At 42.8% G+C, this 26,391-nt stretch overlaps 2 protein-coding genes across 2 annotated transcripts; both read right to left on the reverse strand.

Moving 5' to 3' along the window:
• Positions 1-2,675: 2,675 nt before the first annotated feature.
• LOC137312654 (histone H2A.J-like) lies at positions 2,676-3,185 on the reverse strand. Its single transcript, XM_067979171.1, has one exon. It carries the CDS (start codon positions 3,183-3,185, stop codon positions 2,796-2,798), a length of 390 nt encoding a protein of 129 aa, XP_067835272.1. The 3' UTR covers positions 2,676-2,795.
• Positions 3,186-4,098: 913 nt separating this feature from the next.
• LOC137312447 (histone H2B 1/2-like) lies at positions 4,099-4,473 on the reverse strand. Its single transcript, XM_067978999.1, has one exon. The coding sequence runs from the start codon at positions 4,471-4,473 to the stop codon at positions 4,099-4,101; it is 375 nt and encodes a 124-aa protein (XP_067835100.1).
• Positions 4,474-26,391: the final 21,918 nt, after the last annotated feature.

Raw genomic sequence — 26,391 nt, forward strand, 5'->3', positions numbered from 1 at the left:
GTACTGTGTGTGAGTGTGGGATTCATTCTGTATCTATCAGTCTCTGGTACTGTGTGTGAGTGTGGGATTCATTCTGTATCTGTCAGTCTCGGGTACTGTGTGTGAGTGTGGGATTCATTCGAGATCTGTCAGTCTTTGGTACTGTGTGCGAGTGTGGGATTCATTCTGTATCTGTCATTCTCTGGTACTGTGTGTGAGTGTGGGAATCATCCTGTATCTGTCAGTCTCTGGTACTATGTGTGAGTGTGGGTTTCATTCTGTATCTGTCAGTCTCTGGTACTGTATTTGAATGTGGAATTAATTCTAAATCTCTCTGTCTCTTGTCCTGTGTGTGAGTGTGGGGTACATTCTGTATTCGTCAGTTTCTGGTACTGTGTGTGAGAGAGGGATTTATTCTGTATCTGTCAGTCTCTTGGCCTGTTTGTGAATGTTGGATTCATTCTGGATCTGTCCGTCTCTGGTACTGTGTGTGAGTGTGGGATTCATTCTGTATCTGTCAGTTTCTGGTACTGTGTGTGAGTGTGGGATTCATTCTGTATCTGTCAGTCTCTTGGCCTGTGTGTGAGTGTGGGATTCATTCTGGATCTGTCCCTCTCCCGTACTGTGTGTGAGTGTGGGATTCATTCTGTATCTGTCAGTCTCTTGTCCTGTGTGTGAGTGTGGGGTGCATTCTGTATTTGTTCGTCTCTGGTACTGTGTGTGAATGTGGGATACATTCTGTATCTGTCAGTCTCTGGTACTGTGTGTGAGTGAGGGATTTATTCTGTATCTGTCAGTCTCTGGTACTGTGTGTGAGTGTGGGATTCACTCTGTATCTGTCAGTCTCCAGTACTGTATGTGAGTTTCGGATTCCTTCTGCATGTCAGTCTCTGTACTGTATCTGAGTGTGAGATTCATTCTGTGTCTATATTTATTCTCTCAGATTACATTATGGTGTTCAATATTGTAGCTTTAATATCTCAATGTTTAAATAGTTTTTATCAATATGGATACACTTTAGGATTTGATGCTGGAGGTTTTAATCAGATAATTTGTGTGCTTTTTGGACAACTATTAAATCTGTATCTCTGAGTAATATTGTGAATGATAATGTATCTTTCAAACTGACATTTTTGAATTGGTATATAATGTGCAGATCAGTCTGCATGAAATGAATTGATACTGCATCTTTAATTTTTGTTTTGTAAGATTTTTGGACTTGTGTGTCTGTGATACTGTATCATTAAATCTCTTAACATGAGTATATTATAAACTGGTATCTAATGTGTTTCTCAGGTTATACTGTCACAGCATTTCTCAATCTGATATTGTACATGAGTTTTGGACTTGCAATTTGTATCCGAATGATGCACTATTCGAATGAATAAGGCATGTATTGAACTCACGTGTGTGTGAGAGTTCTGGGCTCGTATTCAATTTGAATCTCGGGGTATCTGGTATTTAATTCACGGCTAATATTGCCATTTTGTGAAATTGACAATCTGAAAACGAGACTTTGGACTGGAATTTTTGTATCTACCTGTCAGCGGGACTGAGTTCGGGAGAAATGGAACAGAGTCTGCCTCACCTCCTCTGTTTGGCTGTTGGATTGAAAATGTGTCTCTGGAACTTGAGATCAGTGTGGGACTGACTACTTCTGCTGTCTGAGACTGTGGAACTGATGAGCTGTCTGTGTCTCTGTGCTCTGAGAGTGATAATATACATACTGTGTGTGAGAAGGCGCTGGCTGCACTGTTCCTTTGCCTCGGGTGGAGGAAACGTCACATTCACTCTGGCTCGTTCAAGGGTTTGCCTGTAGAAAGAAACGTATCGCATGTAACTCAAGAACAGGTGAGGTAGAAAATACGTAAGTGATCAGTTTAATAACTGTTAACCCATCAACACATCCAGTGGCACATTTGGACAGGGAAACTACTGGCAAACAGGTACAGAATGGTCTGATTCCGGTCCTACACTTTCACGTGAGGCATCTACACCCCCAGTGTCAATCTAACTCGGACATCGATACAGGGAGAGGCTCGGGCACGCGTGCAAAGTACAAGAGATGCAAGTTTTCATTTCCGATATAGTATCAGCTTGGCACTGTTGGAAATATTTTCATCTCTAATGAACCAGACTTGGATCAAATAAAGTTTGTCTATTTTTCCTCTCCAGTTATTGTGACAGAGGCTGTTTCACTGTAACTCGCACGAATAGAACTTAAGTGTTTTCGCTCAACGCTAGAATCAGAAGCAGTGTAAAACTTAGTGTCACATTCACTGCGGTACTCGTCACTGACACAGGAACAGACTGACAGGGACAGAATAATTCCCTCACTCAGCCAATAACAGACAAATTTCATTCACTGATTCAGCAATCGCTGACACAATAATCAACACATCCGTCACCTTCTGGCGGACAAATCTGGGTATTGGAAGTCAGACCGAGTCAGTGTTGTGGGAGGATGAGACTGTAAATAACACTTACAATAATGGCCGCAACACAATAGAGTGCCCATTGTTGCCGATGATCAAACTCACCTGTTATTTCTGTATTCCACCCTCCCAGTTTAATGAACTGATTATTTTGTGCCTCATTTCCGAAACAATCTGTAAATTTCAACCTATTGGAGGTTGGCGACATCTACTGTCCAGAAGCGAGTATTGAACAGATCATTTGTATTCAACAATATATCGTTAGTTTCTAACTAAGCGATTTATTATTAAATTAAGCTCTGACTCGCTTCAGCCCTTTCATAGATACAGTGGGTGGCTCTGAAAAGAGCCTTTGGGTTATCAGATTAAATCTTGACCGGTTTACTTGCTCTTGGTGCTCACACTGCTGGTTTTCTTCGGCAGCAGCACGGCCTGGATATTCGGCAGCACCCCGCCCTGAGCGATGGTCACCCGTCCCAGCAGCTTGTTGAGCTCCTCGTCGTTGCGGATGGCCAGCTGCAGGTGTCTGGGGATGATGCGGGTCTTCTTGTTGTCTCGGGCCGCGTTGCCGGCCAGCTCGAGGATTTCAGCCGTCAGATACTCGAGCACAGCAGCCAGATAGACCGGGGCTCCGGCACCCACACGTTCAGCATAGTTCCCCTTTCGCAGGTGCCTGTGAACACGGCCCACAGGGAACTGCAGTCCGGCCCGGGATGAGCGAGACTTGGCCTTGGCCCGAGCTTTACCGCCGGTTTTTCCTCTTCCAGACATTTCCACAATCTCACAAACACTTTCACAAAGAATGAAGAATGACGAATGACGGCTGTATTAACCCTTTTTATTGACTGAAAGATCATCTGATTGGTTGGGCATTAATACACCTCATTTGCCTATTTCAATAACCAATCAGATAGCTGGAAATTAGATGAGGGCGGGATTTAACGGCCTCAACGGACAGATCAGGAATTTTATGAATTTCAAAAAACCCGCCAGTGTCGTAAAGGACCGGATTTAGATCAATGTCGCCCTGAGCACAAGATTTTAAACTCATTCATTTTATCTTGTCTTATTCAGCGCTACCCGTCACCAATCGCTGGCGCTGTTTTAAAATCTGCTTTAATTTATGGCTCATTCTATTATCGCTTACAAACTGTACCGGACGGGACTAAAGCCCCATTCATAGCATTCCGTGAAGGGACACGTTTCAATTCAGTCTTTATGAAAGTCACACGTTATAGTTTGTTCCTTTCTCACAGAGCCGGGAGTGCTTCTATGAAACGAGGGACCCGGACGGAATTCTCATTCTGCCCCTATTCCGCTGTGTTTCTGCAAGGGGTGCGTTTGCTTTTAATATGGGGATTTTCACCTCAGACATTAAACATTTCTGAGATTGAATTCATGGAGATAATGGAATTGCTCCCGGGGTCATTCAGGGTGTGTTCGTGGCTGGAATAGTAACGCTTTAAGAACAAAACGAATGGGAAGGAGCGGATCAGAAACTCGCGTTCAGTTTATGGGTCAGAAATTTCAACGGTGCAGTTACAGTATCAGTTTTGGATTGGAATAATATCGCGGTATTAAAAAGATACTAAGCAATTATATGGGAACTGCAGCTCTTTCAGAGAGGTTGTGGGTGGCTCTTAAAAGAGCCGTTGTCGTTTTTTTTTCAGTACATTGTGGAATTTTACTTGGAGCTGGTGTACTTGGTCACCGCCTTTGTCCCTTCCGACACAGCGTGCTTGGCCAGTTCCCCGGGCAGCAGCAGGCGCACGGCGGTCTGGATCTCCCGGGAGCTGATGGTCGCCCGCTTGTTGTAATGGGCCAGGCGGGAAGCCTCACCCGCGATGCGCTCGAAAATATCGTTCACAAAGGAGTTCATGATGCCCATGGCCTTGGAGGAGATGCCGGTGTCGGGGTGAACCTGCTTCATCACTTTGTAGATGTAGATGGAGTAACTCTCCTTCCTCGACTTTCTCCGCTTCTTGCCGCCCTTGGCTGGTGCTTTACTCAAGGTTTTCTTGGCGCCCTTCTTGGGAACTGCTTTCTTGTCCTCAGGCATTTTCAAACTCAATTTGAGACTCAGAAATGACCCAAATCCGCTCCGAGCTCGGATTAAATAGACAGCCGCACAGCCCTATGGTAATGAGGGATGGGGGAAGGCAATGATTGTGATTGGGTCACTGATAGTGATGTAACAATAATTATTCACTGTAACTCTCTGATTGGATACCTGAAGAAACCAATCAGATTTAGAACCTGCCACCAATCACAAACTCGCTCCCACTGCACATTGTTCGGTTTCAGCAATTTGTTCCGAACTGTTGCAGTTCTGCTTCCGGCCAGTAGATGTCCCCAAACCCCGGGTCATTGAAGTTTGCAGATGAGAGAGGGACAGCAGATAAACTCATTCTTCACAATATCTTGCACGAGTGTGATTTAGAAAAACTGGGAATGGAGACGAGATGCAAATACATTTTGTTAGACCAAACATTGGTTTTAATGCTGTGTTAAATTCTTGTAATTGATTTTGGGATTATAGCCAATACTTCGAAAAAATATACTTGCAGAACGGCCGTGTAAATGCGTATTGAATTTCAATATAGAAAGTTGTGAGCTGGTGCATTTTGTTAGGGGGAATAAGGAGGCCACATACTGCTTGGAAAATATGAGTTTAAAAGGGGTAGAGGAGCAATGTAAATCGTGTCCTGAGAAATCAGAGAGAAATGCTGCGCAATGTAAGTGAAAAATAACGGGGTAAATTCACAACTATCGAATGAGTGAAACAAAAACTTTATTTTGAATCAATTGTCTTCATTTTGCAATCACAAAACGTGCAAAATTACGAGAGTAGAAGTGACAGACAGAAACTTTCCTCACATTGCACATTGTCCTGTTTCTGCAACCACGACAGATAATGTGAATTTGTTTTCCGCTCTTTCACAGTTCTCGCCTACGTCCAGTAGAGGTCAGTCTCTTGTACTGTGCATGAGAGCGGGATTTCATCTGTATCTGTCAATCTCTGATACTGTGTGTGTGGGATTCATTCTGCATCTGTCATTCTCTGGTACTGAGTATGAGCATGGTATTTATTCTGTATCTCTCAGTCTCTGGCTCTACATATGAGTTTAGGATCGTTCTGTATCTGCCAGTCTCTTTCACTGTATATGAGAGAGGGATTAATTCAGTATCTGCCAGTCTCAGGTACTGTGCATAAGTGTGGAATTAACTCTGTTACTGTCAGTCTCTTGTGCTATCTGTGAGTGTGGGATTCATTCTGCATCTGCCATTCTCAGCTACTTTATCTCAGTGTGGCATTCATTCTGTAATTCAGTCCCTGAGACAAAGTGCAAATCTGGATTCACTCTGTATTCTTATTTCAGTTCCCAGTATTTTACTTGAAACTGTATCTTTAATACTTTAAAGTATATGCAGTTTTTCGTCAAGTATTTAATTTGTAAATATGGATATATTTTTCGATTTTCTTTAATCAAACATAGTGTGTGGGTTTTGGAGTAGTGTTTCATCTTAATCTCTAAACTCATATGTGAATGATAATGTACCTTTCAATCTGTTCATGGTGAAATTATTGGACTGGTATGTAATGTGTAGCTCAGATCTGCAATAATGTCTGTGAGTACTGTCTGTGAGTGTGGGATTCATTGTGTTCCTGTCAGTTTCTGGTACTGTGTGTGAGTGAGCTTAATTTTGTATCTGTCAGTCTCTGGTGCTGTATGTGGGTGTGGGATTCATTCTGTATCTGTCAGTCTCTCGATCTGGATGTGAGTGTGGGATTCATTCTGTATCTGTCAGTCTCTGGTACTGTGTGTGAATGTGGGATTCATTCTGTATCTGTCAGTCTCTGGTGCTGTGTGTGAGCGTGGGTTTCATTCTGTATCGATCAGTCTCTGGTATTGCATGTGAGTGTGAGATTCATTCTGTGTATGTCAGTCCCTGGTACTGAATGTGAGTGTGGGATTCATTCTGTATCTGTCAGTCCCTGGTACTGAATGTGAGTGTGGGAATCATTCTGTATCTGTCAGTTCCTGGTACTGTGTGTGAGTGTGGGATTCATTCTGTATCTGTCAGTCTCTGGTACAGTATGTGAGTGTGGGATTCATTCAATATCTGTTAGACCCTGGTATTGTGTGTGAATGAGGGTTTCATTCTGTTCCCCTCAGTGTCAGGCGATATATGTGAGGGAGTCATTCATTCTGCATCTATCAATTTCTAGTACTGTTTGTGAGTGATATGAATGTTGTCTCCTTCAGTCCGTGCTACAGTGTGCGAGTGTGGGTTTCATTCTGCTTTTCAGTCTCTGGTACTGTGGAAGTGTGCGATTCATTCTATGTCTGTCAGTCCCTTGTACTGTGTGTGAGTGTCGGATTCATTCGGTATCTGTCAGTCACTGTTACGTTGTGTGAGTGTAGGATTCATTCTGTATCTGTCAATCACTGGTATATTGTGCGAGTGTGGGTTTCATTCTATTTGTCAGCCTCTGGTACTGTGGGAGTGTGTGATTCATTCCATGTCTGTCAGTCCCTTGTACTGTGTGTGAGTGCAGGATTCATTCGGTATCTGTCAGTCAATGTTACATTGTTTGAGTGTTGGTTTCAATCTGCATCTCAGTATCTGGCCCTCTATCTGAGTGTGAGATTCATTCTTTATCTGTATGTAATTTGCATCTCCGTTTACACTATGGTGGTCAAAACTATCTTTAATACCTCAATGTATCAATATTTTTTCCCAGTGTTTAATTGGTAGATAATGATACATTTTAAAATGTAATGTAGGTTATAATCAGAGAATGTGGGCACTTTTTGGACTTCAATTAAATGTGTATCGATGGGAAAACAATTGTGAATTAGTTTATCTACCAAAATGATATGGTGACATTTTTGAACTTTTATATCATGTGGAGCTCAGTCTGCATGAATGGAACACAGTGTATTTCAGTCTGAATCCGTATCAGTTTTTTGTAGTGGTTTATAATGTGTAGATCAGTCTGCACTAATGCAATTGATAATGTATCTTTCAATCTGACACTGTGAGATTTTTGGACTGATAAGTATTGTGTAACTCAGACTGCATTAATGTGTGTGACTGTGAGATTCATTCTGTATCTGTCAGTCCCAAGTACTGTCTGTGAATGTGTGATTCATTCTGTATCTGTCAGGCTCTGGTACTTTGGAAGTATGTGATTCATTCTATATCTGTCAATCCCTTGTACTGTGTGTGAATATAGGATTCATTCTGTATCTGTCAGTCACTGTTACATTGTGTGAGCGCTGCTTTCCTTCAGTTTGTCAGTCTCTGGCCCTCTATCTGAGTGTGAGATTCATTCTTTATCTCTATGTAATTTGTATCTCCATTTACAGTATGGTGTTCAAATCTGTATCTTTAATACCTCAATGTATGCATATTTTCCCCAGTGTTTAATTGGCTGATAATGAAATTCTGTAGAATATAGTCAGAGAATGTGTGCACTTTTGAGAATACTATTAAATCTGTATCGATGTGAACACAATTGTGCATTAGTTTATCTTCCAAACTGATAAAGTGACATTTTTGAACTTGTATATGACGTTTAGCTTAGTCTGCATGAATGGAATACTGTATATTTCAGAGTGAATTTGCATCAGTTTTTTGTCGTGGTTTATAATGTGTAGATCAGTCTGCACTAATGGAATTGATACTGTATCTTTCAATCTGATACTTCTTGGACTGGTAAGTAATGTGTTACTCAGCCTGCACTAATGTGTGATTCATTTTGTATCTACCAGTCTCTGGAACAGTGTGTGAGTGTGAGATTCATTCTGTATCTAGTCAGTAGTGTGTGTGAGTTTGTGATTTATTCCATATATGCAGTCTCTGATACTGTGAGTGTGGGATTTATTCTATGTCTTTCAGTCTCCAGTCTTGTATGTGGGTGTTGAATTCATTCTATATATGCAGCCTCTCAGACTGCATGTTGGTGTGGGATGCATTCTCTATCTGTCAGTCTCTGGTACTTTGTGTGAGTGTGTGATTCATTCTCTATCTGTCAGACTCTGGTACTGTGTGAATGTGGGTGTCATTAATTATCTGTCAGTCTCTAGTACTTTATGAGAGTGAGTAATTAACCAGATATCTAGCAGTCCTTGGTACTGTATGCCAGTGTGGGATTCAATCTGTATCTGTCATCTCTGGTACCATATGTGAGTGTAGGATTCGCTCTGTGTCTGTCAGTCTCTAGTATTGTATGTGAGTTTGGGATTCCTTCTGCATCTGTCAGTCTCTGGTACTGTATCTGAGTGTGAGATTCATTCTGTATTTGCATGTAATTATTCTCTCAGATTGCCTTATTGCGTTCAAAATTGTAGCTTTAATATCTTCATGTTTAGGTCATATTTCTCATTATTTAACTGGTAAATATGGGTACACTTTAGGATTTGACGCTGTAGGTTTTAATCAGATAATTTGTGTGCTTTTTGAACTACTTTTAAATCGGTATCTCTGAAAGTACAATTGTGAATGATAATGTACATTTCAAATTGATATGGTGACACTTTTCAAATGGTATATAATGTGTATCTCAGTCTGCACTAATAGAATTGATAATGTATCTATAAATCTCATACTATGAGTGTATTATAAACTGATATCTAATTTGTTTCTCAGGTTACACTGTCACAGCATTTCTCAATCTGATACTGTACATGAGTTTTGGACATATATGGAATTTGTATCACATGATACATGCAATATCCATTCGAATAGTGCATTAAACTAACATGTGTGTGTGAGTTCTGGGCTAGTATTCAATTGGAAACTCAGGGTACATTATTGGGTTTCATTCTGTCCCTTCCAATCGGGTGCCATGTGTGATTTCGATCTGTTATTTAATTCGTACCTAATGTTGCCCTATTGTGAGATTGACACAGTGCCTTTCAATCTGATAGTGTGATCTTGGACTGGGATTTTGCATCTGCCTGTCAGCGGGACTCAGCTCGGAGCAAATGGAACAGCGTCTGCCTCACCTGCTCTGTTTGAATGTTGGATTGAAAATGTGTCTGTGATACTTGGGATCAGTGTGGGACTGAGTGCTTCTACTGTCTGAGACTGTGGAACTGATGACCTGTCTGTGTCTCCGTGCGCTGTGTGTGATAATATACTTACTGTGTGGGAGAAGGAGTTGGCTGCACTGTTCCTTGTGCCTCGAGTGGAGGAAACATAACACTGATTCTGGGTCCTTCAACGATTTCTTTGTAGGAAGAAATTTATCTCTTGTAACTCAAGAACCAATGAGGCAGAAAATACAAAAGTGTTCGAATTAATTTCTATGTTAATGATTATTTTGAATATCCACAAATGAAAATCAGCGATACAAACAGTGTCAGTGTCTGACTCCACTGCAGTACTGCAGAACTCAGCTTCTGCACACCACGTGTGTTGGGCTGTTTTACAACAATTTCGTGACATCCAGACACAACCCAACCCCTGCACTGATCCATGAGTGGCACTACCCGATGGGGCAGGGACCTTTGTACAGGTCAGGTCTCTAATCCCCTCTCCCATGGGACTAACCGTTCAAATGAAACCAAACAGCCGTTGTTTAAAATGTGTCCTTCACACTTCTCACCTGGTGCCTGCAATAGATGCTCTTTGTATAACTCCCCACATCCTTCCTGTCCGGCTCTGTTTCCACCCGTCACTGTCCAATAACAACAAACAGGGTGAGACTGGAACGAAACCAGGAACATTCACTATTGGTTTGGGGAGAGAAAGCAGCAATGATTTTAAATAGCAGGTTCTTCCCATTCTGTCTCCCTTACCCTGGACACACCCTGCACACCTCGAGCCCGAGAATGACCTCTCCCTTCCCCCTCTCACTCCATGTTCCGGGACCAGTTCCTGATCCACTCCGCCTCTTACAAACAGCCCCCGTACTCCCCCTGACCTTCACTCGGACTCAATGCCGATCTCTGAGCCCATCTGCGGACACGGTCCCGAAGCGATGAGCTGCTGTAACGAGGCTGCTCTCTGCTCCCTTCCCCCGGGGGCCGTGATCTCTCCATTCCCGGCTGTTTTAAACCATCTTATTCCGCTCACTGAGGGAATGGCGCTCACAGGCCGAACTGGGGGAGGGACCGCGCATGCGCTCTTCTGCTCACCAGCAAGCAGCCCTGGGGGCGGAGCTGAGTCGCGCATGCGCAGATATCTGGTTTAATTCCCAATACAAAAATCGATGGAAACTTTCCCCAATTGGAATTTTTCAGAGTCTGAGCAAAGGAAGTGGGGCTGGGGGAAAGGTCAGAGGGAATGGGGTCCACAGGCGGTGCAGGAACAGGCACCAGAATGGGAAACAGATGGGATTCCACCAGTGCCTAACGCTGGAATCGTGACTGACTTTACAATCTCTAACTATGAAACGAGATGTTTCCATCCCTGCTGTTTCTCTCGGTATCTTTTGATTGTAAAGAGCCTTTCAGATACAAAGTGGGCGGCTGTGAAATGGGCCTATGGCTTCGATTCATTCTTGGACTCTTTGCTGATAAAACTGACGCGTGAGGAAGAAATTGGGGGGAGGATTTCTCAAACCAATCCTGGAGAAAGAAGGAAGAAAGGGTGAGTCAGTGTGTTTGTCGGGACCGTGTAGGATTAATATCTGACAGCACCGGTCCCAGATTAATTTAATCAGATTGAAATTCTCGATTACTGGGAGTAATACCAAACGTCCCTGTGCTGCAAAACAGAAAATAGTACAACAGGCAAGAGAGGGTTAAATGTGGCCCATTGTTTTTATCACTCTCTGCACTGAGTGTGGGATTAATAGTGTGTCTGCCTCTGGTACAATATCAGTGAGAGATGAGATTGCATCTTTTGTCACTCCAATGGGATCTTTCTGGATAAAACGAAACTTTACAGGTCATACTGCAACTGATACTGTGGCACTTTGTCTCTCTGCTCTCTCGCACCGTATCTGTCGCCCTCTCCCTCTCTCTCTCTCTGGTGCTATATATGAAAGTGGGGTAGTGTTATTGAGCGTGATATGAACACACTGATGGGAAGTGTAAGACTGACAGTGTGTGTCTTTCTCTCTCTAGTGCTGGACATGAAGGTGCGATATTGTCCGATGTAAAGCAGAGAGAATGAGATGTCCAGGCCGGGCCTCACTGCAACTGGGGATTTGTTCGGTTCCAGTCCCAGTTCATGGTCATAATCTTTTCCCAGATTCAGGGAGAGAGTCTCTTTGAGAGGGTAAAACTACGCGTCATAATTCAAAGCACAACACATGAGATTCTCCAAATCAGCTGGAATAAAGTGTTTGTAAACTGCTGAACCCGTCTGGGAGGGATGTGTGCGGAGATGGAATCGGGTCTACCACTGAAATGGAAGGAGGCGGGTTGACTTGTTATAGAAGGGACTCTATTTCGGCAGGAATATTACTGACTGTTAATTGTAACGGGGCTTACTTAAAAGCTCCGGGTATCTGGAAATCCTTGAAAATGAAGCCCGAGTCTGTAAGGTTTTGTGCGGAGCGCTGTGTTTCGGTTCTGTTATCGATAAACGGTTTGAAATTGGCGGATGGAGAAAGCTGGAGGTGGAGCTGGAAGATCAGAGGCCGCTCTCCGCTCTGGCCCTCATTCTGACTCCTCCCCTCCCGCTTTATCAGTTTAATCCCCCAGATGGAACCAAAGCGGGTAGGTGGACTCTAAACACGGTTTACTTGTTAACAGGACGAAAGGCGATTAATGTTTCTGATCTACTGGGCACATGTACATAGTTACATTTCAGTGATTCCCCAGTGTGTTCGATGCGTTATGTTAATAATCCAACAAAATAGAACAGAAACGGAGCGAAGCGCTGAATCCCACAGATGCAGCAAGGTTAGTCGATCAGTTCTGGTGATGCTTTACGAACCCAGCATGGCAAGTAGTTTAAATAAATACAAGAAATCTGGTGATGTGTGGACTTGGGTCTATCGGTCACCGTTTAAAGTACCGGACTGTGGTCGGTGCCCCGACTCCAGTACCATTAATACCTCATCACGTCTGCAACGAGACAAAAGCAGCTCAAAGCAACACTGGTGTCATGATATCAGCGTCTCCCTTCAGTCAGTAACCAGCCCTTTCACAGATACAGTGGGTGGCTCTGAAAAGAGCCTTTACATCGAGTTACATCGAAACAAAGGCACTGAAACAGGCCATTGGGCCCAACTGGTCTGTGACGGCGTTTATGCTCCACTCGAGCCTCCTCCCCCCCTAATTTATCTAACTCTGTCAGAATAACCGTCGACTCCTTCCTTCCTCATGTGTTAATCCAGCTTCCCCTTGAATGGATCAGTGCTATTTATCTCAACTACTGCTTGTGGTCGCGTTTTCCACATTCCATCCACTCCTTGGGTAAATCAGTTTCTCCTGAATTCCCTAGTGGATTTATTAGCGACTATTTTATTTTTATTACCTTTAGTTTTGGACTTCCCACAAGTCGAAACATTTTCTCCATATCTAACACATGAAACCCTATCGCAAGACCTCTATCAGGTCACCCCTCAGCCTTCACTTTTCCAGAGAAAACACACCCAGCATTTCCTGATAAGAATATTCTCTCATTTCTCGTATTATGAGAATCGTTTTTGCACCTTCTCCAATCCCTCTCCGTCCTTTCTATAATATGGAGACCAGAATTGTGGACAATACTTCAAGTTTGGTCTGAACAAGTTTCCATACAAGTTTAACATAACTTCTTTGCTTTTCCATTCTATCTCAGAAGAAGTGAATCCTCGTGTTTGAGTTTCCTTTTTATGAGCTTATTGACCTGCGTCGCTATTTTGTGTAATTTGTATATCTGGACCACCAGATCCCTTTGCTCCTCTATCCCGTTTAGACTCTTATTATCCAAGCAGTGTGTGACCTCCTTATTCTTCATTCTCCAAGTTTATTAATGTCCTCTTCCATTTTGATGCATTCTTCCTTTGTATTAACTACATCCCCCAATTTGGTGTCGTCCACAAATTTTGGAATTGTACTTCCGATTCCCGAATCCAAATTGTGAATGTAAATTGTGAAGAACAGTGGTCCCAGCAACTGGAACAACACTTCCCACCTTTTGGCAGTCTGAGTAGCGACCGCTAACCTCTATTTTTTGTTTTCTGTTTTGTAGCGAACTTGCTATCCATTCTGCCACCTGTCCACTGACTCCACGTGCTCTGAACTTACCCATGAGTCTAAAATGCGGTAACTTATCGAAGGCCTTCGGAAAATCCAAATATATTGCATCGACTGCATTAAACTTGTATACACTTTCTGTTCCTTCTTCAAAGAATTCAATAAGGTTGGTCCTGTCCTTTGGGTTATCAGATTTAGTCTTGGTCGCTTTACTTGCTCTTGGAGCTGACAATGCTAGCTTTCTTCGGCAGCAGCACGGCCTGGATATCTGGCAACACCCTGAGCGATGGTCACCCCTCCCAAAAGCTTGTTGAGCCCCTCGTTGTTGCGGATGTCTGGGGATGATGCGGGTCTTCTTATTGTCGCGGGTCGCGTTGCCGGCCAGCTCGAGGATTCCAGCCGTCAGATACTCGAGCACAACAGCCAGATAGACCGAGGCTCCGGCACCCACACGTTCAGCATAGTTCCCCTTTCGCAGGAGCTTGTGAACACGGCCCACATGGAATTAGAGTCCGGCCCTGGATGAGCGAGACTTGGCCTTGGTCCGAGCTTTACCGCCGGTTTTTCCTCTTCCAGACATTTCCACAATCTCACAAATACTTTCATGAAGAATATAGACATCTCCAGCACTCGCCCTTCTTATACCTTCTAGGGGAGTACAGTGGGTGCATTTGTGATGGGTCTCTCTCAGAGTGTTTAAACTGACCGCTCACCCTCACTGATATTCAATCTTTCAACTGCTGTAATATTGTCCTTGAGAAATATTTCTGCTCCCCCTCCTTTCCCTACTTCTCTGTCCTTTCTAAAGATCTTATAGAGTTGAATATTAAGCAGCCAGTCGTGCCCAGCTGGTAGTCAGGACTCCGTAATTTAATGTATGATGTGGAGATGCCGGTGATGGACTGGGGTTGACAATTGTAAACAATTTTACAACACCAAGTTACAGTCCAACAATTTTATTTTAAAATCCACAAGCTTTCGGAGGCTTCCTCCTTCTTCAGGTGAATGTGGAACTGTAATCCTCGAAACTATCGCATTTATAAATCACAGAACAATGCCTGGTGATTACAGAGAGTCTTTTCAACTGCCCGTTGCCAAGGCAACCAAAGTGTTCAGACAGATAGGTGTTACCTACAGTCCCACCGAATATACAAATGGCCAGAACTAAAAAAACAGATGATGTGGAGATGCCAATTAAAAAAAAAACAGAGCGAAAGAGGTAGAAACATAGAAACATCTGGAAGGAAAAGACAGCAATTGACCCGTTATATTAAAAACATATAACATTTGTTCGCTGGTTGGGTAACGTATAGCGTGACATGAACCCAAGATCCCGGTGGAGGCCGTCCTCATGGGAGCGGAATTTGGCTATCAATTTCTGCTCGACGATTTTGCGTTGTCGAGTGTCTCGAAGGCCGCCTTGGAGTACGTTTACCCGAAGGTCGGTGGCTGAATGTCCTTGACTGCTGAAGTGTTCCCCGACTGGGAGGGAACCCTCCTGTCTGGCGATTGTTGCGCGGTGTCCGTTCATCCGTTGTCGCAGCGTTTGCATGGTCTTGCCAATGTACCATGCTCTGGGGCATCCTTTCCTGCAACGTATGAGGTAGACAACTTTGGCCGAGTCACAGGAGTATGAACCATGCACCTGGTGGGGGGTGTCCTCTCGTGTGATGGTGGTATCTGTGTCGATGATCTGGCATGTCTTGCAGAGGTTACCGTGGCAGAGTTGTGTGGTGTCGTGGACGCTGCTTATAATTTAATGTAATTACTTAACCTCACTAAATGGGTGATGCGGCCGATATCAGGAGAAGGATTACTGGCTGGTGTGTAATTTCCATTGATTGGGGGATGCCGACATCTATTGGGCGGAGACGGGTAATGCGACAGAGCGAGCAAGGATCCGTCAGAAACCAGTTGAATTGAAGAAAAAAATCCAGCAGCCTGCAGTGTCTGTTCAGGGTCTGGTGTTTATCAACAATTTTATTATCGTGCATTGTCAGCGATGGTGGCATAGTGGTGAGCATAACTGCCTTCTAAGCAGTTGATTCGGGATCCATTCTCGGCTATCATAATTAAGTGTTCTTATTCGTTTATTTCCTTCAGAAACTCTTGAGTTTGCAATCGAATTTGATACAGTTCAGTTGGATATTGTTTCCAAAACATAAACGGGTGTAATTATAGTAAAATGATTTCAGCCTTCTTTTCTTTTCCCTATTGAAGGAACAGAGGAAAAACATGCTGGAAATAGTGAGCTACAAAGGGTCTAATGAGAGTGAGGAAGGCAAATGATATGGTAGCCTTTATTGTAAGGGTGTTGGAATATAAGAGTAAGGAGGTCTCGCTGCAATTGCCGTATGAGGAAATATTGTGTAAAGTTGGCATATTTTCTGTGGAGATAGAAGAATGAGAGCTGATATCATTGAAATGATTAACATTCTTAGACGGCTTGACAGGGTAGATGCTGAGAGGCTGATTCCCCTGGCTGGAGAGTCAAGAACTGAAGCTCATAGTCTCAAGATTATGGGTCGGCCATTTAGGACCAACATGAGGAAACATTTCTTCACTCAAAGGGTTGTGAATCTTTGGAATTCGCGACCCCAGAGGGCTGTGGATGCTCAGTGGTTGAGTATATTCAAAGCTGAGATCGATAGATTATTGGAATCTCGGGGAATCAAGGGGTATGGGGATCGGGAGGGAAAGTGGAGTTGAGGTCGAAGATCAGCCCTGATCTGATTGAATGGCAGAGAGGGCTCGTGGGGCCGTATGGCCTCCTCCTGCTCCTATTTCTTACGTTCTTATGTAGAGAGCCTTATATCCAAGTGTGCTGATGAGACTGAGTTAGGTAGCACAATTAACATTGTAGATGGGAGCAGAAAGTTGCAAAGGGACATTGATAGATTAAGTGAGTGGGCAAAACTGTGGCAGATGGAGTTCAACGTGGGGAAGTGTGAGATCATCCACTTTGGATCATAAAAATATAGATTAGAGTATTTTCTAAATGGCAGGAAACCAGGAACTGCGGATGAGCAGTGAAATTTATGGGACCAAGTACAGAATTCACGAAAAGGTGCAAAAAAAATTAAAATGGTAATGGAATTTTGATCATTATCTCAAGAGATCTGGAATAAAAAGGAATGGAAGTTATGTCACAGTTATACAGAGCTCTGGTTAGAGCTTATTTAGATTACTGTGTTCAGTTCTGGGCACCGTACCCCTGGCAGGATAAGAACATAAGAAATATGAGCAGGAATAGGTCATACGGCGCCTCGAGCCTGCTCCGCCAATCAATAGATCATGGCTGATCTTGAACCTCAACTCCACTTTACCGCCCTATCCCCATATCCCTTGATTTCTTAGTCCAAAAATCTATCAAACTCAATCTTGAATACACTCAACGACTGAACATCCACAGCCCTCTGGGGTGGACAGAACAGCATCAATGAAGATAAAGGGAATGAAGTGAAATGTGTCATACAGTTACATCTCGCTGCTCTGTCTGACCATTTTAATCTCTACTTCACTGCAGAGGGGTTTGAATATTTGATGGGAAAGCGTTGGGTGAAAGATCCTTTTGCTTTCGAAAATCCTGAATCAATAATGAAGCTAAACTTGATGTTTGAGCAAGAAAACGAGCTGGTGCGACTCACCTGTGAGCACACTGGAAACACACCACAATTCATTCAGTTTGTCATCTTTTTCGATCAGTGCTTTCAAAGACTATCCTCTGTTGAGTAAGATTAGTGTTCTGTTGTTGCTGCCGTTCACAACAACCTACATGTGCGAACTGGGATTTTCGACTCTGACAAGGTTAAAAACAAGAGAAAGAAACCGACTCAACAGTGCACCTGATATGCGTGTAGCGCTTTCATCTTGTGATCCAGTTTGGACGCGATCATGAACAACAGGCAGACCCACCCGTCACATTAACTAAGTGAAACTCAACCTGACCGTTTTCTTATTGTATTTAAACTGTATTTAAAATGATTTTCAAGGAACGTGGATGTCTAATTTTATTTATTACTTGAAGTGAAGTGAAGAACGAGCATGTATTGACCTTTATTGGGATTTGATGAAAACTCCAGTCAGAAGATATTATTGTTTCGGGTCCCTGGGGAAATCTTTTTCCTCCACTGGGTCGCGAGGAAAACAGTTTGAGAAACACTGTTCTACATTGTACGGTCAGTGTCTGTTCAGTAAACCCGTTCTGAATTCCTCAGTCTGTATTTCACGACACAGTTCTGTTGGGGACGCGGGCACTGACCAACACCCGGCGAATAATGGCGGCCGCAGGCCCCACAATCCCCCGCGCTACAGAAACCCCTCTGTCTCTACAAGGCGCTCACTTCCTGATCAGACTGCGCATGCTCCTAAGGCTGACTTGCATTCCAGATCGCCTCGGCCCTGTCGTTTGTCGCGAGTCGGACTCGGTCGAAACGGGAGAAGAAACAGGGTAGCGGCGGATTGTACGGGGGAGGCGTTGGATGAGGGGTTTGATGGATCCCGGGGAGCCCGCCCGCCCGCCCGCCGGGCACCCCGGCTCTGATTCCGGGCCTGAGCCGCACTCAGTCGTGCTGAGACTCCGCTCATTGTAAATGCAGGTTGTTGTTGATCTGTTCCCGTTGCCCTCAGCTTTGCCGGACAGAATCAGCCAGGTTCTGCGGCTGTGCTGCTCCCCATGGTTGAAATGCCGACAGCTCGCTGTGAAGGCTCACAAGTGCAGAATTACCACTTGGCCGGGAACTGGAGGGCAAAGAGTGACTGGGCCCGAACCCCACCATCACTCAGCACCTTCAGGAGAGAAAACTAGAAAAAATAGAGGCTGCGATTAATAAGGATTTCAAATAGAGAGGACCTGTCAAGGAGGGAGAGTGTGTGGGACGGGAGATTAATAGCTGAATGGAGTGATCACGGCCCCCGGGGGAAGGGAGCAAAGAGCAGCCTCGTATAAAGCAGATCATCTCTTCGGGACCGTGTCCGCAGATGGGCTGAGAGATCGGCATTGAGTCCGGGGGAAGGGCAGCGGGAGTCCGGGGGCTGTTTGTAGGAGGCGGAGTGGATCAGTAACTGGTCCCGGAAAATGGATTGAGCGGGGGAAGGGAGAGGTCATTCTCGGGCTGTGTGTGTACAGGGTGTGTCCAGGGTAAGGGAGAGAGAATGGGAAGAATATGCTATTTAAAATCATTGCTGCTTTCTCTCCCCAAACCAGTAGTGAATGTTCCTGTTTTAGTTCCAGCCTCACCCTGTTTGTTGTTATTGGACAGTGAAGAGTGGAAACAGAGCCGGACAGTAAGGATGTGGGGAGTTATCCAAAGAGCATCTATTGCAGGCACCAGATGAGAAGTGTGAAGGACACATTTTAAACAGCGGCTGTTTGGTTTCGGTTAAACGGTTAGTCCCATGGGAGAGGGGATTAGAAACCAGGCCTGTACAAAAGTCCCCGCCCCTTCGGGTAGTCCCATTTCTGGATCAGTGGAGGGTTTGGTTTGTGTCTGGATGTCATTGTTTAAAAAATCGCCCAACACACCTGGTGTGCAGAAGCTGAGTGCTGCAGTACTGCAGTGGAGTCGGACACTGATATTGTTTGTATCGCTGGTTTTCATTTGTCGATATTCAAAATGATCATTAACAGAGATATTAAACTGATCACTTCTGTATTTTCTACCTCACCTGTTCTTGAGTACTGAGAGATTATTTTATTTCTGCAGGCAAATCCTTGAAGGACCCAGAATAAATGTGATGTTTCCTCCAGCCAAAGCAGAAGGAACAGTGCAGCCAGCTCCTTCTCACACACAGTAGATTCATTATCACTCACAGAGAGCATGGAGTCACAGACAGGTCATCAGTTCCACAGTCTCAGACAGCAGAAGTAGTCAGTCCCACACTGTTCCCAAGTTCCAGAGATACATTTTCAATCCAACTGTCAAACAGAGCAGGTGAAGTAGATGCTGTTCCATTTCCCCCAAACTGACAGGGAGATACAAAAATCCCAGTCCAAAATCACACTCTTCGATTGAAAAGCTTGCGTCAATCTCTCAATAGGACAACATTAAATACTAGATCGAAATCTCACATGGTACCTGATTGAAGAGGTACAGAACGAATCCCAATAATGTACCCTGAGATTCGAATTGAATACTAGCCCAGAACTCACACACAGTATCAGATTGAGAAATGCTGTGTGAGTGCAACCTGAGAAACAAATTAGATACCAGTTTATAATACACTTATATTATGAGATGTAAAGATACAGTATCAATTCTATTAGTACAGACTGAGATACACATTACATACCAGTCCAAACATCTCATACAGTATTAGATTAAGGGATATAGTATCAATTCCATTATTGTAGACTGAAGTACACATTATAGACACTATACCAGTTCAAAAATGTCACCATATCAGTTAGAAAGATATATTGTCACTCAAAATTGTGCTCACAGAGACACAGATTTAAGAGCAGTCCAAAAAGTGCACACATTATCTGACTAAAACCTACATCATATCCTAAAGTGTATCCATATTTACCAATTAAATCATGAGAAAAACTATGTCAGGATTAAATTATTTAAATTATAGTTTTCAACATCATAATGTAATCTGAGAGAAAAATTACATACAGATATAGAATGAATCCCAAACTCACATATAGTACCAGGGACTGACAGAAACAGAATGAATCCCAAACTCACATACAGTACCAGAGGCTGACAGGTAAAGAATAAATCCCTCACTCACATATAGTACCACAGACTGACAGATGCAAAATGAATCTCACACTGACACACAGTACCAGAGAGTGACAGATACAGAATGAATTTCATACTCACACAATTACCAGAGACTGACAGATACAGAATGAATCCCACACTCACACACAGTACCACAGACTGAAAGATACAGAATTAATCTCACAGTCACATTACTGCAGACTGAGTTACAAATCTCACACATGTAAGTTTAATACATGCAGTATCCATTCGAATAGTGTATCATGAGAGACAAATTGCAGACAAGTCCAAAACTCTCATACAATATCAGATTGAGAAATGCTGTGACAGTGTAACCTGAGAAACAAATTAGATATCAGTTTATAATACACTCATAGTATGAGATGCAAAGATACAGTATCAATTCTATTAGTGCAGATTGAGATACACATTACATACCAGTCCAAAAATCTCACAATATTAGACTGAAAGGTATAGTTTCGGTTCCATTAGTACAGACTGAGCTGCACATTATATACCAATTCAAAAATCACCATCAGTTTGAAATATATGTTATCATTCACAATAGTACTCACAGGTATCCTGATTTAATAGTCGCCCAAAGAGCACACCAATTATCTGATTTAAAAACCTCCAGCACCAACTCCTAAAGTTTATCCATATTTACCAATTAAATAATGAGAAAAACTAATTAAACATTGAGATATTAAAGCTACAGTAGCTATAATGTAATCCGAGAGAATAAATAAAAACGGATACAGATTGAATCTCACACTCATGTATGGTACCACAGTTGACAGATAGAGAATGAATCCCTCACTCTCATAATGTACCAGAGACTGACAGATAAAGTATGAATCCTACACTCACACAGTACCAGAGGCTGAGAGATACAGACTGAATCCCACACTCACATAGAGTATAAGAAACTACATATATATAGAGAGAGAATTCAACACCCATACTCAATACCAGAGACTGTATATAAAGAATGAATCCCATACACATAGAGCAAAAGAAACTGTATTTATATAATTATTCAACAACCAGACACAATAATAGGTAATGTATTTTAAGAATGCATCCCACACGCACATGGAGTATGAGGGAGTGACAAAAACAGATTGAATCCCACACTCACACACAGTACCGGAGACTGAGAAATACAGAATGAATCCCACACTAACTCACAATACCAGAGACTGACAAAAACACAATGAACCCTGCACTCACACACAGTACCAGAGATTGTATATTCAGAATGAATCCCACAATCGTACCAGATTACAGAATCAATCCCACACTAACACGGAGTATGAGAAACTGCATATATAAAGTGAATTCAACACCCACATACAGTACTGGAGACTGGCAGACACAGAATAAATCCCACACTCATACAGTATCAGAGACTGCATATATCGAATGAACTGACAACTCACACACACCACTGACAGATACAGAATGAATCCCACACTCACACACAGTACCAGCAACTGAGAGATACGAAATGAATCTCACAGTTGCCTCCAGTCGTGCAGACTGAGAGATACCAAATGCAGACTCAGTTACACATTATGTACCGGTCCAAAAATCTCTTGGTGTCAGATTGTAAGGTACATCATTAAATCCATTAGTGCAGACTGAGGTACGCATTATATACAACTATAAAAAAACTGATAAAGATTCAGACTGAAATATATATTCTCCATTCATGCAGATTGAGCTAAACATTATATAGAAGTTCAAAAATGTCACCATATCAGTTTGGAAGATACACTAATTCACAATTGTTTTCACATAGATACAGAATTAATAGTCGTCTAAAAAGTGCACACATTATCTAATTATACCCTACGGCATTACATTAAAAAAAGTATCATTATCTACCACTTAAATACTGGGAAAAATATTATTCATTTAGGTATTAAAGATACAGTTTTGAATGCTGTACTCTGAACTGAGATACAAATTAGATACAGATAAAGAATGAATCTCATACTCAGACCCAGTGGCAGAGACTGACAGAGAGAATGAATGCCTCACTCACACAATGTACCAGTGACTGATAGATACATAATTTATATCACTCATTACAGTATCAGAGATTGATGGAAACGGAATTAATGTCTCACTCACATACAGCACCAGAGATTAACAGATATGGAATGAATCCCAAATTCACACACAGTGCCAGAGACTGACAGGAACAGAATGAATCTCACAGTCACATTACTTCAGACTGAGTTACACATAACTTGACAATCCAAAAATCTTACAGCATCAGATTGAAAGATACAATATCAATTCCATTAGCACGTACTGAGCTACATGTTACACACCTGTCCAAAATTCTCCTACAGTAACAGACTGGTAGAGACAGTATCAATTCCACTAGTGCAGACTGAGCTACACATCACATCACATTCCGGTCCAAAAATCTTATACAGGATCAAACTGATAGATACAGTAGAAATTCCATTAGTGCAGGATGAACTACATATTACATTGGAGTCCAAAAATCACATACAATGTCAGACTGAGATGCAGAATTAATCGCATTATTTTCGACTGAGCTACACATTACATTCCAGTCAAATAATTCCAACATGAACAGATTGAAAGGTACATTATCATTAACAATAGAGTTCAGAGATTAAGATGTAACGCTACGCCAACACTCACATAAGTTCTTTGGAGAAAATCGAAAAGTGAATCCATATTTACAAATAAAACACTCGATGAAAAACTGCATATGACATAAAGTATTAAAGATATAGTTTTCAATAAAATAATGTCAACTGAAAAAGGAATAAAGACTGAATTGCAGAATGAATCCCACACTGAGGTAAAGTACCAGAGACTGACAGATACCGAATAAACCCCAGACTCACACACAGTACCAGAGACTGACAGGTACAGAATAAAGCCCACACTCATATGCAGTATCTGAGACTGACAGATACAGAATAAAATCGAAGCTCGCATATAGCACCAGAGACAACAGATGCAGAATAAACCCCACAATCCATATACAGTATCAGAAGACTGAAAATATAGAATAAACCCCATTCTCATATACAGTATCAGAGACTGACAAAAACAGAATGAATCCCACATTCATGTACAGTACCAGAGACAGGCAGATACAGAGTAAACCCCACAATCATACAGTAGCAGTGACGAATACAGAATAAACCCCACTCTCATATACAGTATCAGAGTGACGAATGCAGAATAAACCCCAATCTCATATACAGTACCAGAGACTGACAAATACAGAATAAACCCCACATTCATGTACAGTACCAGATACAGACAGTTACAGAGTAAACCGCACAATCATTTACAGTATCAGAGAGTGACGAATACAGAATAAAGCCCACTCTCATATACTGTATCAGAGATAGACAAATACAGAATAAACCCCACACTCATATACATTACCAAAGACTGACAAATGCAGAATACATCCCACATTCATGTACAGTACCAGAGACTGACAGATACAGAATAAACCCCACACTCTGATATACAGTACCAGAGACTGACAGATACAGAGCACACTCCAAACCCATATACAGTATCAGGGACTGACAGATACAGAATAAAACCCAAACTCGCATATAGCACCAGAGACAGACAGATGCAGAATAAACCCCACACTCATTTACAGTACCAGAGACTAACAGATACAGAATAAACCCCACACTCACACACAGTACCAGAGACTGATCGATACAGAGTAAACTCCAAAATCACATGCAGCACCATAAACAGACAGGTACAGAATACACCCCACACTCATGTAGAGTACCAGAGATTGACAGGCACAGAATGAACCTCACACTCACACACAGTACCAGAGACTGACAAATGCAGAAACAACCCACAATCATATACAGTACCAGAGACAGACAGATATGGAATCAACCCCACATCATAGACAGTACCAGGTACTGACAGATACAGAATAAACCCCACACTCATCAACAGTACCAGTGACTGGCAGATACAGAGTAAAAACCACATTCATATACAGTACAAGAGACTGACAGATACAGAATAAACCCCAGTCTCATATACAGTATCAGACACTGACAGATACAGAATTATCCCCACTCTCATATCCAGTATCAGAGACTGACAGATACAGAATTACCCTCACACTCACACACAGTATCAGGTACTGTCAGATACAGAATTAAATCCACACTCATATACAGTACCATAGACAGACACAGAATAAACCGTACTCTCAAAAACAGTACCAGAGACTGACAGATACAGAATAAATCCCACACTCACACACAGCTCCACACACAGACATATACAGAATAAATCCCACACTCATGTGCTGTACCAGAGACTGACAGTTGCAGAGTTAATTCCACACTTATAAACATTCCTGGCTGTTTTCAACCATCTTCTTCCGCTCACTGAGCGAATGGCGCCCACAGGCCGAGCTGGGGGAGGGGAGCGCGCATGCGCTCTTCTGCTCTCCAACAATCCGGGCTGGGGGCGGGGCTAAGACACGCATGCGCAGATATCTGGTTTAATCCCCAAAACAAAAATCGATGGAAACTTTCCCCAATTGGAATTTTTCAGAGTCTGAGAAAAGGAAGTGGGTCTGGGGGAAAGGTCAGAGGGAATGGGGTCCACTGGCAGTGCAGGAACAGGCACCAGAATGCGAAACAGATGGGATTCCACCAGTGCCTAACGCTGGAATACAGACTGACTTCACAATCTCTAACTATTAAACGAGATGTTTCCATCCCTGTTGTTTCTCTCGGTATCTTTTGATGGTAATGAGTATTTCAGAGTTAAAGTGGGCGGCTGTGAAATTAGACAATCGATTCTGTTCATTCTTGGACTCTTGCCGATAAAACTGACGGGAGAGGAAGAAACTGGAGGGAGGATTTCTCAAACCAATCCTGGAGAAGCATGGGAGGAAAGAGTGAGTCGGTGTGTTTGTTGGGACCGTGTAGGATTAATATCCGACAGCAACAGTCCCAGATTAATTTAATCGGAGTGAAACTCACGGTCACTGAGAGGAACACCGAACGGCCCTGAGCTGCAAAACTGCAGATGGTACAACAGGCAAGAGAGGGTTAAATGTGGCCCATTGTTTTTGTCACTCTCTACACTGTCACTGAGTGTGGGATTAATGGTGTGTTTGCCTCTGGTACAATATCAGTGAGAGATGAGATAGCATCGTCTGTCTCTCCAACGGGATCTTCTGGATGAAACTGAACTTTGCAAGTCAGTTTTAAACTGACACTGTGTATGTCTGTCTGTCACTGGGTCTCCACGGTCTCCCTCTCAACGTGTCGATCGCCCGCTCTCACTCTCTGGTGCTGTGTATCAAGGTGGGATACTGCAATTGAGCCTGATAGGAACACACTGATAGAAAGTCTAAGACTGACAGTGTGTTTGTCTCTCTCTCGCTCTCTATTGCTGGACATGAAGGTGGGATACTCTCCGATATAAAACAGGGAGAATGGAATTTCAGGGCCTCACTGTACCTCGGGATGTTTTCGGCTCCAGTCCCAGTTCATGGTCATAATCTTTTCACAGATTCAGGGCGAGAGTCCCTGTGAGACGGTAACAATGGCAAAGAAAATCCGCGTCATAATTCAAACTCCAACACATGAGACTTTCCAAATCAGCTGGAAGAAAGTGTTTGTGAACTGCTGAACCGGTCTGGGAGGGGATGTGTGGGGAGATGGAATCTGTTCTGGGACTGAAATGGAAGGAGGCGGGTTAATTTGTTATAGAAGGGATTGTATTTATGCAGGAATATTACTGATTGTTAATTGTATCGGGGTTTATTTAAAAGCTCCGGGATTCTGGGAATCCTTGAATATGAAGCCCGAGTCTGTAAGGGTTTGTGCGGAGCGCTGTATTTCGGTTCCATTATCGATAAACGGTTTGAATTTGGCGGGTGGAGAAAGCTGGAGGTGGTATTTTCTTTCTCACAGTCGTTACTCGGGCGATATGAGAGAATAAAGCAACTCAATATCAGAGTCACATTGAACATATCCATCTACATTCATTATACCAGACTTTCGTGGAACTAAATTGCTCGCTGGTTTGGAT

This window comes from Heptranchias perlo, unplaced genomic scaffold (assembly GCF_035084215.1).
Source record: "Heptranchias perlo isolate sHepPer1 unplaced genomic scaffold, sHepPer1.hap1 HAP1_SCAFFOLD_43, whole genome shotgun sequence".
Classification (NCBI taxonomy): Eukaryota; Metazoa; Chordata; class Chondrichthyes; order Hexanchiformes; family Hexanchidae; genus Heptranchias; species Heptranchias perlo.

What these genes read in the sequence shown, in the direction of transcription:
- LOC137312447 (XM_067978999.1), bottom strand. Translation starts at nt 4,473, where the DNA reads ATGCCTGAGGACAAGAAAGCAGTTCCCAAGAAGGGCGCCAAGAAAACC.
- LOC137312654 (XM_067979171.1), bottom strand. Translation starts at nt 3,185, where the DNA reads ATGTCTGGAAGAGGAAAAACCGGCGGTAAAGCTCGGGCCAAGGCCAAG.